Genomic DNA, 19,249 nt, shown 5'->3' with positions numbered 1-19,249 from the left:
CATTGTCTGCACCTTTAAGACTTGATTATCTGTAAAGCCTCGCATGCCAAGTGTTATCTTGTAAATTGAGTCTTTATATGCCTGTTTGTGAACACAACTCCCATTCACCTGATGAAGGAGCTGCACTCCAAAAGCTTGAGGCTTCGGCTACCAAATAAACCTGTTGGACTTTAACCTGGTGTTGTGAGACTTCTTACTGTGTTTACCTCAGTCCAACGCCGGTATCTCCACATTATAGATTCTTGATAAGCAAGGGAGCAGGTGAAAGGTTATCGGAGGGGCACAGGAGGTACAGGAACGTAGAGTTGAAAATAGTCATGATCTTATTGAATGGCAAAACAGGCTCAAGGGGAAGAGTGTTCTACACTCCTGTGCCCTTGTTATAGGGGGATACAGCGAAAGTTAACAGGCTAATTCTGGGGATGGCAGGTCTGTCATAAGGAGAGACTAAGTTGGTTAGGATTATATTCACTGGAGTTTAGGGGAGTGAGAGGGGATCTCATAGAAACTTATAAAATTCTAACAGGGTTAGACAAATAGATTCAGAGAGAATGTTCCCGATGGTGGGGGAAGTCCAGAACTAGGAGGTCATAGTTCAAGGATAAGAGTTAAATCTTTTAGGACTGAGGTGAGGAGAAATTTCTTCACCCAGAGGGCGGTGAATGTGTGAAATTCACTACCACAGAAAGTAGCTGAAGCCAAACCGTTACGTGATTTCATGTAGAAATATATGTAGCTCCTGTGGCTAACGGGATCAAGGGATATGGGGCGGGAGCTGGGGGGATTAGGATATTGAATTTGATGATCAGCCATGATCAAAATGAATGGTAGAGCAGGCTCAAAGGGCTGAATGGCTTCCTTCTGCACTAGAGGAATTCTATGATTCTCTGAGTTGAGGCCAAAACATGTTGTGATTTCAAGAAGAGATTAGATATAGCTCTTGGGACAAAAGGGTTTGTGGGATATGGGGGGGTGGGGGTGGGGGTGGGGGGGTGGAAGGAAAGGGGGAATCAGGATATTGAAGCCAAAAGAAAAAAATGCTGGAAGATCTCAGCAGGTCTGGCAGCATCTGTAAGGAGAGAAAAGAGCTGATGTTTTGAGTCCAGATGACCCTTTGACAAAGCTGCACATCTTTGAACACTAAGGGGCAATTTAGCATGGCCAAAGATGTGCAGCTTTGTCAAAGGGTCATCTGGACTCAAAACATCAGCTCTTTTCTCTCCTTACAGATGCTGCCAGACCTGCTGAGACTTCCAGCGTTTTTTATTTTAATTTCAGATTCCAGCATCCACAGTGATTTGCGTTTATCAGGATACTGAACTTGATGGTCAGCCATGATCAAAATGAATGGCTGGGCAGGCTCGAAGGACTGAATGGCCTACTCCTGCTTCTATTTTCCATTTAATTCATACGACTGCATGCTTGGCCACCCTCAGAGGTTAATCAGGGTCTGGCCGTTCTCCCACCAGGGCAGCTGGGCCCATCTCCTTACCGGCCATACATCCAGATCCCCCATCACTGCACACCCAATGCTCCTTTTGTTCAGCAATGAGCAGCACACTGCGTGGCTCACTCCCCAATCAAAGGGGCACCGAGCGCTGTATCCCAGGCCAGGAATTCCTGCCTGTGAAACAGGGGCGGGCACAGAGGGGGCAATCGAGGGGGGCTTCCGAGCATGTACAAAACACAAAAAAAATCTGCTCTCTCTCTCCTCTGGCTGGCAAGCTTTAAACATCGCTGCAGTGCAATTCCAACCTTCTCTCCTTCCAACGGATGCCCGCCATTTCGACAGGTCCTTCCCGTTCAATCCTGCACTCCACAACGGAGAGGGAAGGAAAAGGCCTGCTTTCTTCTGGTGCTTTCCCCACCCACCACCTCTAGATGTCTCCCAGAGCCCCTTCTGGCCAATGAAGCAGTTTCTGAAGAACAGTCACTCTTTGTTGTAGAGCAGGTGCCGGGGTGGCCAGCAGGAGCACAGTCAGATCCCACAAATGGCAAAGCGATCATAGTCTGCTTTTTCATAGAATCCCCAGTGCAGAAGGAGACCATTCAGCCCATCGAGCCTACACCAAGAACAATCCCACCCAGGCCCTATCATACCCACATATTTACCCTGCTAATCCCACTGACACTAAGGGGCAATTTAGCATGGCCAATCCACCTAACCTGCACATCTTTGGAATGTGGTAGGAAACTGGAGCACCCGGAAACAAGCATGGGAAGAACATGCAAACTCCACACAGTCACCAGAGGCAGGAATTGAACCCGGGTCCGTGTTGCTGTGAGGCTGCAGTGCTAACCGCTGTGCTGCCATGCCTCTCTATATCTATCGAAGGATAAATATTGGCCAGGACAATGGGCGATGGTGTCTATGTGTGCGGATGGGGTGGCACGGTAACACAGTGGTTAGCACTGCTGCTTCACAGTTCCAGGGACCTGGGTTCAATTCCCAGCTTGGGTTACTGCCTGTGTGGAGTTTGCACATTCTCTTCGTGTCTGCGTGGGTTTCCTCCGGGTGCTCTGGTTTCCTCACACAGTAAGAAGTCTCACAACACCAGGTTAAAGTCCAACAGGTTTATTTGGTAGTAAACCCACAAGCTTTCGGAACGCTGTTCCTTCTTCAGGTGAGTGGAGAGTTCTGATCAGAAACAGGACATATAAAGGCACACACAGTTTACAGCATACTGATTAGAATGTGAATCTTTACAGCTAATCTGCTATTCAAGTCTTCAAGGTGTAGACAATGTGAGTGGAGACAGCATTAAGCATAGGTTAAAGGGATGTGTATTGTCTGCAGGACAGGACAGAAGTGAGATGAAACAGTATGATGTGACAGTAAGTGACATCTCCACATTATTCCTCATGCAGTCCAAAGATGTGCGGGTTAGGTTAATTGGCTATGCTAAAATGCCCCTTAGCGTCCTGAGATGCATAAGTTAGAGGGATTAGTGGATAAAAATGTAGGGATATGGGGGTAGGGCCTGGGTGGGATTGTGGTCGGTACAGACTCGATGGGCCGAATGGCCTCTTTCTGTACTGTAGGGATTCGATGTGTGTGTACGTACGCACGCACACATAGGTATTTGCTGCCCTGCCTTTCATCATAAATACGGATCGACTATCCTTCAATGCAGATCCTTGGGGTCCACTGCGTTTTGGCTTTCAGGTATACTGTACACAGTCGAACTAGCTCAAGGCTATTTAAATTGCAACAGACAAAAGCTTAGGCTAACTATATTTTACAAATACCACACCACATTGTTTCTCCATTAGCCAATTCTCTCACCCTCATCGCTGAAGGTTAACGTGCAGGTACAGCAAGTAATTATGAAGTTAATAGAATGCTTTTGTTTACAATGAGGGGAATGATTAAAGTAGGGCAGTTAAGCTTCAGTTGTAGGGGACATTGGTGAGGCCCCATCTAGGGTATTGTGGCAGTATTGGTGAGACCCTATCTGGAATATTGTGGACGGTATTGGTGAGGCCACATCTGGAGGATTGTGGACAGTATTGGTGAGACCACATCTGGAGGATTATGGACAGTACTGGTGAGACCACATCTGGAGGATTGTGGACAGTATTGGTGAGACCACATTTGGAGTGTTGTGGACAGTATTGGTGAGGCCACATCTGGAGTGTTGTGGACAGTATTGGTGAGGCCACATCTGGAGTATTGTGGACAGCATTGGTGAGGCCACATCTGCAGTGTTGCGGACAGTATTGGTGAGACCACATCTGGAGTGTTGCGGACAGTATTGGTGAGACCACATCTGGAGTGTTGCGGACAGTATTGGCGAGACCACATCTGGAGTGTTGCGGACAGTATTGGCGAGACCACATCTGGAGTGTTGTAGACAGTACTGGTCTCCTTATTTAAGGATGTAAACATGTTGGAAGCAGCTCAGAGAAAGTTGACCAAACTGCACCAGGAATGGGTGAGTTGCCTTATGAGGAAAGGACGGTAAAGGCCAGGCTTGCATCCGCTGGAGTTTAGAAGAGAGGCATCTTGGTTGAAACCTTTATGATCCTGAGGTGGTGAGGGGCTTGGGGGGTGGGGGGGGGTGGACTTTGCATCTTGACAGGGCGGATGAGGAGAAGGTGCTTCCTCTCTGGGAGAAACCAGAACTGGGAGTCACTGTTTAAAAATAAGGGGTGGCCATTGAAGACGGAGATGGAGAGAAATGCTTTCTCTCAGAAGCTGCTGAGTCGACAGCCACCAGGTTGGCTGTTCCAGAAACTTCCTAATAACGTCTCTCTCTTTCGTTGTCTTTTCTTCCTTTCTGCAGGAATCTGAAGCAGTGGACAGCTGCATCCAGCGATCGCTCGCTGCCCTCTACCCGCCCTTCGAGGACACAGCCGCCACCCTCCTGGGTCAGGTGTTTGATGTGTTGGAGAAAACCTTCCACCACGATGCTCTGCGCTATGTCATTGACTTCTTCATCCCCGCCAAACGCATCCTGGAGACCATCCAGCAACAGGCTTGCGTGAGTACCGGCTGGAGAGGGCCACAGTCAAACTGGGAGAGGTGGCAGGAGGGGAGAATTGAAATGGGAGGTTAGGGGAGAGAGAGAAAGCTCTCTGTGAGGGAGGGGTCACAAGGTTGATGTGGGAGGGGGAAGGCCAATAAGCAGCAGCAGCTCTATGGAAAATCTGCCCGCAGTCGACATGCAAAGGGATAGTGAGGTTTACCCCCTCCTCTCTCGTTTCCCCCACTGTCCCACGTTGTAAAGTCCTCTGCTTCCTCTGTATTGCATCCAGTGCTTGTGAAGTCTACTTCAGTGGGTGACAAGGGAGGGCAGAAACGGGATCCACTGTGAAGCCCTCAACTGGTGGACACAACCGACTCCCTCCCCACTGTCCTTAAGTTTACTTATTAGTGTCACAAGTTGGTTTATATAAACACTGCAATCAAATTACTGTGAAAATCCCCTAGTCGCCACGCTCTGGTGCCTGTTCAGGTACAGTGAGGGAGAATTTAGCATGGCCAATGCACCTAACCTGCAGGTCTTTTGGTTTGTGGGAGGAAACCGGAGCATCCGGAGGAAACCCACACAGACAAGGGGAGAACGTGCAGACTCCACACAGACAGTGACCCAAGCTGGGAATTGAATTCAGGTCCCTGGTGCTGTGAGGCAGCAGTGCTAATCCACTGTGCCACCATGCTTCCTGGACCTCGAATGCAGGCGGGGTTGACCGTCTGTATAGGGGACCAGCCATAGATTAAGGCTGTTTCCTTCCATCCCTCTCTTCACATGCCCCCCCCAACCTTCCTCAGCCCCACCTTCTTCTGCGTTCACCCTGTCCCTGCCCCCTCTCCCCCACTGCAGCTTGGGGGAGGGTGGGGACTCTCCAGGAAAAACAACCTTTTCCTTGGCCCTTCGCTCACCATCTTCACTTCACCTTTGACAGCCTGGTCCACACTCAGGCTCTCTCTCAGCCTGGTCGTCACACCCATCACCCCTTGGCCCAGCATTGCTACCTCCGCAAGTATGAGGGGCACGGGCCTGAACGTTCTCTGGCAGGTTTAGGAGTGAACACAATGAGAAGTTTCACAACACCAGGTTAAAGTCCAACCAGTTTATTTGATAGTAAACCCACAAGCTTTCGGAATCGCTGTTCCTTCGTCAGGTGTGTGGAAGGTTCTGATCAGAGAAGGGTATATAAAGGCACACAGAGTTTACAGAATACTGATTACAATGCAAGTCTTTACAGCTAACCTGCTATTCAAGTTTTAAAGGTGCAGACAATGTGATAGCATTAAACATAGGTTAAAGAGGTGCGTATTGCCTCCCCACAGGACAGTAAGTGAGATGTTGCAAGTTCAGGCAAGTCATGGGGGTTTAGGAGTGACCAGGCCTGGTTGAGTGAATCTGGAGAAGCACGAAGTGGCCACTGAATCCTCTTCCCAAACCGCTCGCTGCTCTGGCATCATTCTGGAGTATGGAGGATTTCATTCTCCACTGCAGCCTGCCTTCTTAAAACCCTCTTGACACCCCCCCCACCCCCACCACCAAAGATTGAGAAGACTGTCCATTTCAGTCCCTTTCCGTAGTCCAGCCAGCCCTAGGCTTCAACTTGCATCTTCGCATGCCTTCTCAACTCTCCGGTGTGCATCTCAACCACGATACTCACCTCCTGCTGCTCTGACCCTATTCCCACGAAACCACCCCCCCGGAACAGCCTCAAAGATCTTCTGCGCTCCCCTAATTCTCAAAACTTCCCCACCCTGCTTACTTCCCCTGATTAGAGTATCACAACCACTGGCAGCTGTGTCCTCAGCTGGCCAGGCCTTGAACTCTCGAGTTGCCTCCCCAAACTGCTCCATCTCTCTCTTTCTCTCCCTCCTCCTTAATGCTGATCCTCAAAGCCTACGCCTCTGGCCAAAGCTTTGGCTTGCCTGCCCTGACATCTCCTTATTTGGCTCCAGTGTCAAATGTTGACGTGTTTTGAAAAAAAGGCTCCATGGAGGGTTGGCAGGAGGGGAACTATGTCTCGCTATGTTAGAATGTTTATATGCTTTGCAAATATTGTTAGTCATTGTCCTGAATCGTCTCTCTCTCTCAATGCTAAATTATAGACATTGCCCTGAACCCTCTCTTTCCCTCCCCCAAGTAGCCCACCCACAAACAGAACCTTTCTCCAACTTCCCCCCTCCACCGAAAAAACAGAATCTGATTCAGCGATAGACACAAAACCTCCCCAACCAGGAAACCCCCAAAAATACTCAAAAACCCCCACACACACCACTTTGACATCTATCCCATCTCCCAGACACACATATAAACCCCCAATCTAGCAGCTTCCTCCTCCTAACACACACCTCAACAATCACCTCTCCCCAACTACCTAAAATATGACAGACACAGACCATCAGCCTGTTTACCTTTGTTTCCCCCCCATCCCCCGCCAACCTACGGGAAACCCCCATTCACCACCCCACAGAAAATAAAACTAATATAAATAATAATATATGTAAGAAAAAGATGCAGGAGACAAAATGACAACAGGCCACAGGATAAGGTCAAGACATCAAAGGAAACACCAGGGTTGGACGTGAGCCGAAAGAAAAATGGCAGAGCACGAAGAAAAGGGGACATGTCCTCTCTCTGTCCGACCCCAAAAATCTCCCTCAATGCTAAATTGTTGTTGTAGACATTGCCCTGAACGTCTCTCTCATTCTCAATGCTAAATTATTGTTGTAGACATTGCCCTGAACCCCCCTCTCTCACCCTCAATGCTAAATTGTTGTTGTAGACATTGCCCTGAACCCTCCTCTCTCACCCTCAGCGCTACGTAATTGTAGACGTTGCTCCCTCGCTCTCACCCTCAAAGCTAAATTGTTGTTGGAGACATTTAATGAAATAGCTCTCTCTCCCTCAATGTTAAATAGTTGTTGATGTTGCCCTGACCCCCATTTCTCTATCCCCCACCCTTTTTCCAGGCTCAGACATTGCCCTAACCCCCTCCATATCATTCTTTCCTTTCCCCCCACCCCACCTTCCAGGCTCAGTACGATGGCTGCCTCTTCCTGCACCAGGGTTGGCCACTGTGCCTGGGCGAACAGCTGGTGCTGCAGTTCTCGGCGCTGGACTGGAGGGCGCTGCAGCCGGAGGACTTCTACCTGCAGCTGGCGCCACTGGCCGGCGGGGGACGGCGACGGGGGGCCCGCCTGCTGCTCAAGTACCGCGAGGAAGAGGAGGACGATGAGGACGAGCTCGGTGGAGGAGCAGGAGGCGGGATCATGAGAGAGCTGACGGTGCCCGAGAACTCGTACCCGCACCTCTTCACCGTCGAGTGGCTCGACGGCATCAACCGCCTGCTGGCCGGGCCGTCTGCGGCTGCGCGGGGCGGGCCGGTCGCCGGCGGCCGTCAGCCGCGCACGCGCACTCTGGCCAACTGCCTGCTGGCCTCGGCCGGCGGCCGGCTGCGGCGCATGCGCTGGCGCCAGCTGGTCTTCCCGCGCCTGTTGGCCTCGGCCGGCGGCGGCGGCCGGCTCTCAGGCGACGGGGCGGCGGCCGAACCCGAAGAGGAAGGCGGCAGCAAACGCGGAGTCGGCAACGGACGAGACGCCGACGGCTTGGAGTCGACTTACCTACAGGAGGAGGAGGATCCAGTCCTGGACGACGAAGGGGAGTACGTGGAGCTTCTGGAAGTTTCGGCGGGAACGTCGACGCCTTCGCCCTGCTGGTTTGGCCCAACGCGCCTGCGCACGAGGACGCTGCCGGCCGCCAACCGTCACCACCGTCGACGACGAGGGAGAGGCGCGCAGGCGCGGCACCGGGCCTGTTGGCTCCACCACCAGCGCCGCCGCAGGAGGAGGTGGTGCGCGGGTGCGCCCGAGCGACCCGGAGGAGGGATCGTTTGGGAGGCCGCCAAGTGCGTGGGATGCGATGACAGTGGGCAGCACCACGTGGGACCAGTGGCGTCGCCGAGGCAACCGCCGACGCGGCCCCCTGCCGCCAATCAGCAGCTGGGGCCGGAGAGGTCACGTGGGGCAGGCGGCCCGCTCGAGGGCCCGGCGCGTGCTCGCTGCACGTGCCACCGGGAGCAGCCAACTGTCACTCAGCCGCCATTGGCTGAGCAGAGCAGATCCCTCGTTGAGACTGAACCATCATTGGCTGAGCAGAACAGATCTGTAATTGGGAGTCAACTGCCATTGGCTGAGCAGGACAGATCCATATTTGGGACTCGACAGCCATTGGCTGAGCAGAACAGATCAATCAGTTCCAGTAAACTATCAATGACTAAGCAGAATGGATCCATAATTGGGATTCGACCTTCATTGGCTGAGCAGAATAGATCTGTAAGCCTGACTGAACTATCATTGGTTGAGCAGGACAGATCCATAATTGGGACTCAACCGTCATTGGCTGAGCAGAACAGACCCGTAAGTGGGACTCAACCATCGCTGGCTGAGCAGAATAGATCCATAAGCCTGACTGAACTGTCATTGGCTGAGCAGAGCAGATCCATAATTGGAACTCAACCGTCATTGGTTGAGCGGAACAGATCCATAATTCGGACTTCACCATCATTGGCTGAGCAGAACAGAACCATCAGTCCGACTCAACTGTCATTGGCTGAACAGAATGAATCCATAATTGGGATTCAGCCATCGTTGGCTGAGCAGAATACCTCCATAACCCAGAATAAACTGTCATTGGCTGAAAAGAATGAATCCGTAATTGGGACCCAGCCTTCATTTGCTGGGCCAAGAAGATCCATAATCAGGACTGAACATCCATTGGCCGAGCAGGAGAAATTAACTGGGATTGAACTGCCATTGGTTGAGCAGCATAGATCCATAATTGAGATGAAATATCCATTGGCTGAGGGGGAGAAATCAACTGGGGCTGAGCAACCATCAGCTGAGCAGCATAGATCAACGAATGGAACTGAAGTGCCATTGCCATTGGCAGGACAGGAGGAATCAACCAGCACTGGACAGTCATTGGCTGGACAGAGTAGATCAATGAACAGAACTGACCTGTCATTGGCTGAAGGGCTCAGGCCACCAACAGAGCTCGAAGCACCGATGGCCGGGGAGGGTCGATCAGCAAAACCGATCACAGCAGGTGCCACGGCTCAGCTGTTGCCGGCAGAGCCGGGGAGCTCCAAGGCGGGAACTGAGGAAAAAGCGGCTGAGAGAGGGGGGATTGAATCTTCATTGGGCGGACGAGCCGGATCGCCATCGCAGAGTGAGGCGCCATTGGCCGAGCCACAATTTGACACAAGTGCGGACTCTACCATCTGCGTGAAGCTGGTGGAACACCATATGGCGCTTCCAGCAGGAGTTCAGACAGCCTTGGAACAGGCGTCCAGAAGGATGGCAACCCCCGAGGAAGGGGACACAGGTGGCTTATCCCTTGACAGCTACGGGCAGCAGTACGCATTGTCCTCGCAGGTGACGGGAGAGTCATCCACCAATACACTGGATCCCTGCCCGACTCTGGGCTACCCAGACTGTAGTGGTAGGAGGGCGAGATCATCTGACGCTCCAGGGTTGGCAATGGATTACGCAACTGCTGAGAGAGCTGGCTGCAACAAAGTCGAGGAGGAGGGAGAGATTGGCGGGGGCTGCCACAGAGTGATTTGGAAAATAGGCAATATGAGAGACCTAACCCAAGAAGGTAAGCAATGGTTTCTATTCAAATTTTCGCTCATTGGGTCAGGGCCTTAATCAGCTCCATTACTAAGAATGGCGGTAAGATTAGCGAGGACCTGGTCAGAAAAAGGAGTAGATTCAAACACTCCCAGGACAGGTACAGCACAGGGTTAGATACAGAGTAAAGATTTCTGTATCTTGGGTAACCGGTCTACAGGAAGTGTTGCTCTGAAAGTGCGATGCCATTGTCTCCACCCCCCCCTCCTTTTGCAAGGCAAAGTCGGTATCACTCACGTTGCGAGATTGTACACCATTGTACAACAGGTTGGTTCAATGTCTTTCTGTAGCTGTGATCCTGTGGTTGTAGGTCATGTTGACCTTATAATCACGGTTTGGCCAGCTTTGCGTCCTTGCTATCCATGATGAAGCCAGGCCTGCTGTGTTTACATAGTGCCATCAGCCATGGTGATAGTGTCACGAGTGTGGGTGCTACAAGCCTTTGTGTTGGCCGTTTCCCTTCCCCACTCTCTGTTCTGTTAATGCCTTCTTCTGACTCCTCCTCGAGGTGCGCCTATTGGCGCACCGATTCTCTGCTTCCTCTACCCTACCCGTGCCTCACTTGCAGTCTCCGTTTCTCTCTCTCTCTCACTAGGTCCCAGTGAAGCTTGTACAGTTCACATTTCACCAGAGGTTCAGGAGGATCCAGAGGATTCAAAAGGAGTCCCTCCATCAGGGACCCCTTTGCTCCAACCAGCCAAAGCCTCATCTCCCCAACTAGCTGACTCTCCTTCTCCCCAGCCAACTGACCCTCCATCTCTCCAACCCGCCAACCCTCCGTCTCCCCAACCCACTGATCCTCCGTCTCCCCAACCCGCTGATCCTCTGTCTCCCCAACCTGCCGTCCCTCCATCTCCCCAACCTGCCGTCCCTCCATCTCCCCAACCTGCCGTCCCTCCATCTCCCCAACCTGCCGTCCCTCCATCTCCCCAACCTGCTGTCCCTCCATCTCCCCAACCCACTGACCCTCCATCTCCCCAACCCACTGATCCTACGTCTTCCCAACCCGCTGACCTTCCATCCCCCCAACCAACTGACCCTCCGTCGCCCCAACTCATCGACCCTCTGTCTCCCCAATCCACTGACCTTCCGTCTCCCCAACCCATTGACCATCCATCTTCCCAACCGGCCGACCCTCCGTCTCCCCAACCAGCCAACCCTCCGTCTCTCCAACCCACCGACCCTCCGTCTCACCGCCTGTCGGACCACTCCTCGCCCCGCGTTGCCACCTCTGGACACAGGGAGCCTTGTGCCAAGGGGCAGCAGGAACCAGGTGACCAGGACCAAGCCATTGGCTGTTACCCTGCCAACCTGCTGACGCTGGATTTGAATATTCTTCACTCGGGCGCTTTCGCTCTTCCAGGTATGCTGGGGACTCGCGAGGGGAGATGGGAGGATGGGGGAGCGGGGTTGGGGGGGGGGCGGGGATCGGAAATAGGACATGGGAGGGAGCAGTAAAAATGTACTGCGATGTTTTGCAGGTTAGGTTAATGCACAGACTATGGCGGACTATGTTATGGGCGTAGAGGAGGAATTAGGACTACACGCAGGCCAGAGTTTCCATTGTCTGGGCGAGGTGGGACGGGAACATGCCCAACCCCAGAATCATGTGAAATCACACAAAGAGTTATCAGGCGCGTATTCCAACCACGTTGCACACTCAACCCCGAGCTTAACGTTTATTTACTGGTGTCACAAGTAGGCTTACATTAACACGACAATGAAGTTACTGTGAAAATCCCCTAGTTGCCACATTCCAGCGCCTGTCCGGGTACACTGAGGGACAATTTAGCATGGTCAATCATCTAACCTACACACCTTTGGACACTAAGGGGCAATTTAGCATGGCCAATCCACCTAACCTGCGCATCTTTGGACACTAAGGGACAATTTAGTATGGCCAATCCACCTACTCTACGCATTTTTGGACACTTAAGGGACAATTTAGCACGGCCAATCCACCTACTCTACACATCTTTGGACACTTAAGGGACAATTTAGCATGGCCAATCCACCTAACCTGCACATCTTTGGACACTTAAGGGACAATTTAGCATGGCCAATACACCTAACCTGCACATCTTTGAACAGTGGGAGGAAACCAGAGCACCCGGAGGAAACCCACACAGACACGGAGGGGAGAATGCAAACTCCACATGGACAGTGACCCGAGCCAGGAATCGAACCCAGGCCCCTGGCACTGTGAGGCAGCAGTGTTAACCACTGTGCCGCCCATGCTTCAGTCAGACTGGCTGTGCCGAGTAGCTTCCCCGCTGTGCAAAAAATGGTCTCATGATCATCTCATACTTGTACACCCCAGGGAACAGAGACAGAAATGGCCGAGCATTGGTTGTCGTGACCACAAAGAACACAATTTGGGAGGACCCAAAGTGCTCCAGCACGGAATTAGCCAAGATTCTAATCTACTACTACAACATCTCAAAGTAAGGACACCTGGGAGACAGGTATCAGTGCGCCATACAGAATGTCGGAATCAAAATATCCCCACAAAGACAGTCTCTCCCTCAGGGACCCCTTTAAAAGAGGGAGTCTCTCCGTCAGGGAATCCCTTTTAAAGAGGGAGTCTCTCCCTCAGGGACCCCTTAAAAAGAGGGAGTCTCTCTGCCAGGGAATCCCTTTAAAAGAGGGAGTCTCTCCCTCAGGGACTCCCTTTTACAGAGGGAGCCTCTCCATCAGGGAATCCGTTTTAAAGAGGGAGTCTCAGTCAGGGACCCCTTTTACAGAGGGAGCCTCTCCATCAGGGAATCCCTTTTAAAGAGGGAGTCTCTATGTCAGGGACCCTCCGGGTAACTGTTAATTGAGTGAGGTTGAATTTGCCACGGTTTATCCATCCTGCCTGACTTTCTCTTCTGTTGACCCAGTGATGGTTCACTGCACAATTTCCAATTATTGCCAGCAATTTTACACTGTAGCCTGAGGTTAAAATTATTTCTCACATTCTCTCTGCCTCACTCCTCTCTTCCTGTCTCGCCCTGTCCCCATCCTGTGTGTGTTTATGTGCACGCATGATTGCTGATGGATGCGTGCACGGGTGTGTGCGCGTACATGAAAGTGTGTGTGCATGTGCATGAGTGCGCACGTGTGCTCGAATGTGTGTGTGCGTGAGTGTGGTGTACGTTCAGAAATGTGCGTGTGCTTGGGCAGGTGTTGGTGTGTGTGCATGAGAGAGGGCTCAAGCGCGTGCATGTGCACAGGTGTGCGTGCATGTACAGGTGGGTGCGTGTACACAAGTGCATGACTGTCGTGTATGGTGGATGTGCATGAGTGTTGTGTATGTGCATGAATACATGTGTGTGTGCATGAGTGAACTTGCACAAGAACGTATGTGCATGTGCACGAGTGTCTTTGTGCGTGTGTCTTTTGATCCAGAAATCCCTGAAACTGCACGAGAAGGCATTGGGTGTGATATCATGATGCACTTGTGCGACATTTAGTGAGAGCCTGTGAATCGAGCAGGCCATGTATCCCACTAAGGAACCAGTTGGAACAGCAATAGCTCCACAACACATCAGAAGTGCCCACCCCGCACCTTCCCTTTTCTTGCCGGTGCCTTTTCCCTTTTCCCTGCCCTCCCTGACAGCTCTCAGCCATCCTCAGACACCTCCACCCCCCACCCCCCACCCCCTGCCACCTCCTTTCAGGCCACTGACCAGTGGGATATTGCACCCTGAGGCTGACCATAGCCAGCCATAAGGTTCAGGCCTATACCTCCCTGCTGACAGTTTCTATATCTCACTCTTCTCTGCCCCCCCCTCCTTACCCATGTTTCCTTGCTCCCCCTTTCCCCCCTTCCTTCCCCTTCTCTTTCTTGTCCCCTCTCCCTATCTCTCCCTCTCTGTCTCAATGTCTGTCCTCTGTATCGCTTTCTCTCTGTTTCTCTGTCTCTCGCTCTCTGTCTCTCTCCCTGGGTTTTTCTCTCTCTTTCTATCTCTGTCACTCACTTTCTGTCTCTTTCTGCCTCTCTGTCTGTGTCTCTCTTTCTGTCTCTCTCTCTCAGTTTTTCTGTCTCAGTCTCTTTCTGTCGCAGTCTCTCCCTGTCTCTCTCTCTCCCTGTCTCTCTCTCTCTCCCTGTCTCTCTCTCTCCCTGTCTCTCTCTCTCCCTGTCTCTCTCTCTCCCTGTCTCTCTCTCTCCCTGTCTCTCTGTCTCTCTCTGTTTCTCTTTCTTTGTCTTTCTCTCGCTGTGTTTTTCTCTCTGTCTTTCTCTCTCTCTCAGTCTCTCTCTCTCTCCATCTCCATTCTTTATCTTTCCCTTCTGCCCTTCTGCTGGCCGCCTGTGTACTTTTCTGAGCCTCTCCTTGTCACTCGCATTTTCACTGCATCCTTTTTGTTGCTATCGTTCCTGCAGAAAGGAGGTGCAGAATCTGGGCCTCAGGTTCCTGATTGACGCTCGTGACTGCCGACCAACGGCGGCACTCTACGGAGCCTTCCGTGTTTTCCAGGTGAGCAGCGTGGCTAGGAAGCTGGGGTGGGGCTGGGGGCGGTTGCAGTGTCGGGGCCAATCGGGGTGGGCAGGGAGAGCTGGAGGGTTGGGGGTCACTGGAAGGGCCAGGCAGGGTGAGGTGGAGGGGGGGGGGGGGCTGCTGGCATGATGCAGTCGGGTCTGGAGGGCACGGGCGGGGGAAAATAGTTCTTATGGGGTCAATGGTTGGCCATTTAAGGATCTCAGAAGTAAAAAATGTTTATTTATTTGTGTCACGATGTGATGATTTCAGCCAGGCTAATGAGATTGGCTTGTTAGAGTATGAACTATCTGAAGAATCTTTATTAAGTTGCTACCTTAAAAGAAATACTTGGAGAGTGCTAATTAAATCAGGAAGCCTTATGCTCCTTGTTTAAAGCAGGTGTGTCAGACTCCCAGCCTGCATTCAGCAGGGAACAACTGGAGAGCTAGCTGTGTACAGACATATGGTGTAAATAAAGTAACTTGGTGACAGGACTTCCACCTCCGTGGAGTTGTTACAGCTTACATTAGAACTGCAATGAAGTTACTGTGAAAAGCACCGGGTCGTCACATTCTGGTACCTGTTCGGTTACACGAAGGAAGAATTTAGCACAGTCAGCGCACCAAACCAGCACATCTGGGGCGGCACGGCAGCACAGTGGTTAGCACTGCTGCTTCACAGCTCCAGGGACCTGGGTTTGATTCCCAACTTGGGTCACTGTCTGTCTGGAGTTTGCACGTTCTCCTCGTGTCTGCGTGGGTTTCCTCCAGTGTGCTCCGGTTTCCTCCCCCTGTCTGAAAGCCGATTGGGTGCATTGGTCTTAACAGGGGTGCCGGAGTGCTGCGACTGGGGGAGTTTCATGGTAACTTCGTTGCGGTGTTAATATAAGCCTTACTTGTGACGAATAAATAAACTTGAGAAGGGCAAGTAACTCGTGAGGATGTGAGCACGATCCTTATCGAACGGCGGTGAAGCAGGTTCGAGGGGCCTCCTCCTGTTCCTATTTCAGATGGTCATATGGTCTTGTCAAAGTGACTGAGTTTAAACGCTCCTCTTTTCTGATACCGGTGTGCTTTCTTACCCCATTCCTCCTCCCCCTTCACAGAAAACCATCCAAGGTGGAATTCACTCTGTCCTGATGTTGACAAAGAAGGAATCTTCCGTCAGTGTGGAGGGGCTTGCAGGCATCCAGGTTCGTCAGAAACCTTTGATGAGTGCTGTGGTAACTCACTCCTGGGTATCTGTTATTCTATATATAAACCATCTGAATCCCTCGATTAGATTCCAGTCTGTAACTCACTCCCGGGTATCTGTTATTCTATATATAAACCACCCTGAACCCCTCGATTAGATTCCAGTCTGTAACTCACTCCCGGGTATCTGTTATTCTATATATAAACCACCCCAAACCCCTCGATTAGATTCCAGTCTGTAGCTCACTCCCGGGTATCTGTTATTCTATATATAAACCAGCCCGAACCCCTCGATTAGATTCCTGTCTGTAACTCACTCCCGGGTATCTGTTATTCTATCTATCAACCACCCCGAACCTCTCGATTAGATTCCAGTCTGTAACTCACTCCCGGGTATCTGTTATTCTATATATAAACCACCCCGAACCCCTCGATTAGATTCCAGTCAGTAACTCCCCCCCCCGGGTATCTGTTATTCTATATATAAACCATCCTGAACCCCTCGATTAGATTCCAGTCTGTAACTCACTCCCGGGTATCTGTTATTCTATATATAAACCACCCTGAACCCCTCGATTAGATTCCAGTCTGTGACTCACTCCCGGGTATCTGTTATTATATATATAAACCACCCTGAACCCCTTGATTAGATTCCAGGCTGTAGCTCACTCCCGGGTATCTGTTATTCTATATATAAACCACTCTGAACCCCTCGATTAGATTCCAGTCTGTAACTCACTCCCGGGTATCTGTTATTCTATATATAAACCACCCCGAACCCCTCGATTAGATTCCAGTCTGTAACTCACTCCCGGGTATCTGTTATTCTATATATAAACCACCCCGAACCCCTCGATTAGATTCCAGTCTGTAACTCACTCCCGGGTATTTTATTCTATATATAAACCACCCCGAACCCATCGATTAGATTCCAGTCTGTAACTCACTCCCGGGTATCTGTTATTCTATATATAAACCACCCCGAACCCCTCGATTAGATTCCAGTCTGTAACTCACTCCTGGGTATTTTATTCTATATATAAACCACCCTCAGAGCGAAGATTGAAAAGGACTGGCAGTAATCTTCACAGTCAAAAAATTTCACCAGTATTTACATGGGCGAAAATTTACGATTGTAACAGATCATAAACCCTGGGCTGACTGAAGGAAGACAAAGCAGTGCTGCCAATAGCGTCAGCCGGGATCCAGTGTTGGGCCTTATTGCTGGCGACATATCAGTATAGACTGGAGCATTGACCAGGGATTAGAGTGTCAAATGTCAGTGCTTAAGCCGGCTACCGCTACTGGATACCCTGCCATTGGTGCCCAGAATGGAGGAGACCATGATGATGTTAAACTTTATGGATACCTTCTGGTGGATACAGATAGTTTACGCCAGTGGACGCAGAAAGACCCTGTGTTGGCGAAAGTAAACCACCTGGTGCTAACAGCAGCTGGGAAGACCGGTCTATCCACAGTTCCACCCATACTGGAGCAGGAGGGAGCAGATCACGGTGGAAAGCAGGATATTGCTGTGGGGAGCACGGGTCATCATCCCAAGGCAGGACCATCAGGACACGCTGGCTGAGCTACACCATGGGCACCCTGGAGCATTGAAAATGAAGCTGCTGGCCAGGAGCTATGCCTGGTCTGGACGTAGACATGGCGAAACTAGGACAGCACCAGAAGTGCCAACACGGGCAGAAGGCACCACCGACAGCCCCACTGCACCCCATGGGAATGGCCAGGCAGACCATGGTCGCGACTCCATGTCGATTTTGGCAGGCCCCCTTTATGGGGTCTATGTTTCTGGTGATAATAGATGCCCATTCTGAGCGGTTAGACGTCTGTAAACTAAACCTGGCAAACCCGACAGCGCCCATTGAGAAACTGCGCACCTCGTTCGCAACGCCCGGGATCTCAGAGGTATTAGTTTCCGATAATAGTTCAGTGTTCACCGGCTTAGAGTTCACAAAGTTTATGAAATCAAATGGGATCCGGCACATCAAGACGGCACCTTTTGTCACCCGGCATCAAATGAGCTAGCAGAGAGAGCTGTCCATAGAACATAGAACATTGCAGTGCAGTACAGGCCCTTCGGCCCTCGATGTTGTGCCGACCAGTGGAACCAATCTAATGACCCTCTAACCTAAACTATTCCAATGTTATCCATATGCCTATCCACTGACCATTTGAACGCCCTTAAAGTTGGCGAGTCCACAACTGCTGCAGGCAGGGCATTCCACGACCTTACTACCCTCTGAGTAAAGAACCTACCTCTGACATCCGTCCTATAATGATCACTCCTTAATTTAAAGCTGTGTCCCCTCGTGTTAGCCATCACCATCCGAGGAAAAAGGCTCTCACTGTCCACCCTATCTAACCCTCTGATCCAGACGTTAAAGGCTGGGTTGAAAGAAACGGCCAGCGGCCTCATTAGAGACAAAACTCCCATAGTGGTTATTTGACGAGAGGAGTACTCCACATGCCACCAGGGGAACTGTGCCAGCAGAGTTACTGATGGGCGGACGGCTGGCCCAGCACCAGACTGAGCCTGTTGTTGCCATACCTGGGAGGAAAGGTGGAAAGACACCAGGAAGTCCAGTGCAGGGTCCATAACAACACTCGCCGAGAGAGGCATTTTATGAAGTGGGGGAGAGAGTTTGGGTCAGAAATTATGCAAATTGACCTGCCTGGGTAACCAGAATAGTCGAATCCAGGACCGGACCGGTATCCTACCGAGTACGCGTAAGGCGAGGCAGTGGTAAGGAAACACCTGGATCAGGTCCAAGCCTCAACCTCTCCACCCCTTCCGGAGCCGAGTCCACCCTACAACCCTACGGACGAACAGAGTCCCCCTCAACAAGCCAGTACCACCTCCCCTGCAACCTTGATGGTGATCTCAGGGTCCGAAATAGACACGGGGGAACGAAGCTGCAGTGATTCCCCTACCACCTGAAGTTCCAACCCCCTTATTTTCGAACAGGGAGCTTTACTCTGTATCTAACCCCGTGCTGTACCTGTCCTGGGAGTGTTTGATGGGGGACAGTGTTGAGGGAGCTTTACTCTGTATCTAACCTCGTGCTGTACCTGTCCTGGGAGTGTTTGATGGGGACAGTGTAGAGGGAGCTTTACTCTGTATCTAACCCCGTGCTGTACCTGTCCTGGGAGTGTTTGATGGGGACAGTGTTGAGGGAGCTTTACTCTGTATCTAACCCCATGCTGTACCTGTCCTGGGAGTGTCTGATGGGACAGTATACAGGGAGCTTTACGCTGTGTCTAATCCCATGCTGTACCTGTCCTGGGAGTGTTTGATGGGGGGACAGTGTAGAGGGAGCTTTACTCTGTATCTAACCCCGTGCTGTACCTGTCCTGGGAGTGTTTGATGGGGACAGTGTTGAGGGAGCTTTACTCTGTATCTAACCCCATGC

At 51.4% G+C, this 19,249-nt stretch overlaps 1 protein-coding gene across 1 annotated transcript in view; it reads left to right on the top strand.

Moving 5' to 3' along the window:
- The window catches only part of LOC145363502 (uncharacterized), a 107,930-nt gene that overhangs the window by 19,335 nt on the left and 69,346 nt on the right, over nucleotides 1-19,249 (top strand). The window contains exons 2-7 of the mRNA XM_080218698.1: nucleotides 4,287-4,484; nucleotides 7,505-10,130; nucleotides 10,758-11,525; nucleotides 12,483-12,606; nucleotides 14,529-14,622; nucleotides 15,731-15,817. Of these exons, the coding sequence (XP_080074824.1) occupies nucleotides 4,287-4,484; nucleotides 7,505-10,130; nucleotides 10,758-11,525; nucleotides 12,483-12,606; nucleotides 14,529-14,622; nucleotides 15,731-15,817 (3,897 nt within the window). The remainder of the gene's footprint in view (nucleotides 1-4,286; nucleotides 4,485-7,504; nucleotides 10,131-10,757; nucleotides 11,526-12,482; nucleotides 12,607-14,528; nucleotides 14,623-15,730; nucleotides 15,818-19,249) is intronic.

Source organism: Carcharhinus amblyrhynchos, unplaced genomic scaffold (genome assembly GCF_965287045.1).
Source record: "Carcharhinus amblyrhynchos unplaced genomic scaffold, sCarAmb.v2.hapA scaffold_39, whole genome shotgun sequence".
Lineage (NCBI taxonomy): Eukaryota > Metazoa > Chordata > Chondrichthyes > Carcharhiniformes > Carcharhinidae > Carcharhinus > Carcharhinus amblyrhynchos.
The sequence above is the reverse complement of the archived record's forward strand: the minus strand, read 5'-3'. Positions and strand labels throughout refer to the sequence as shown.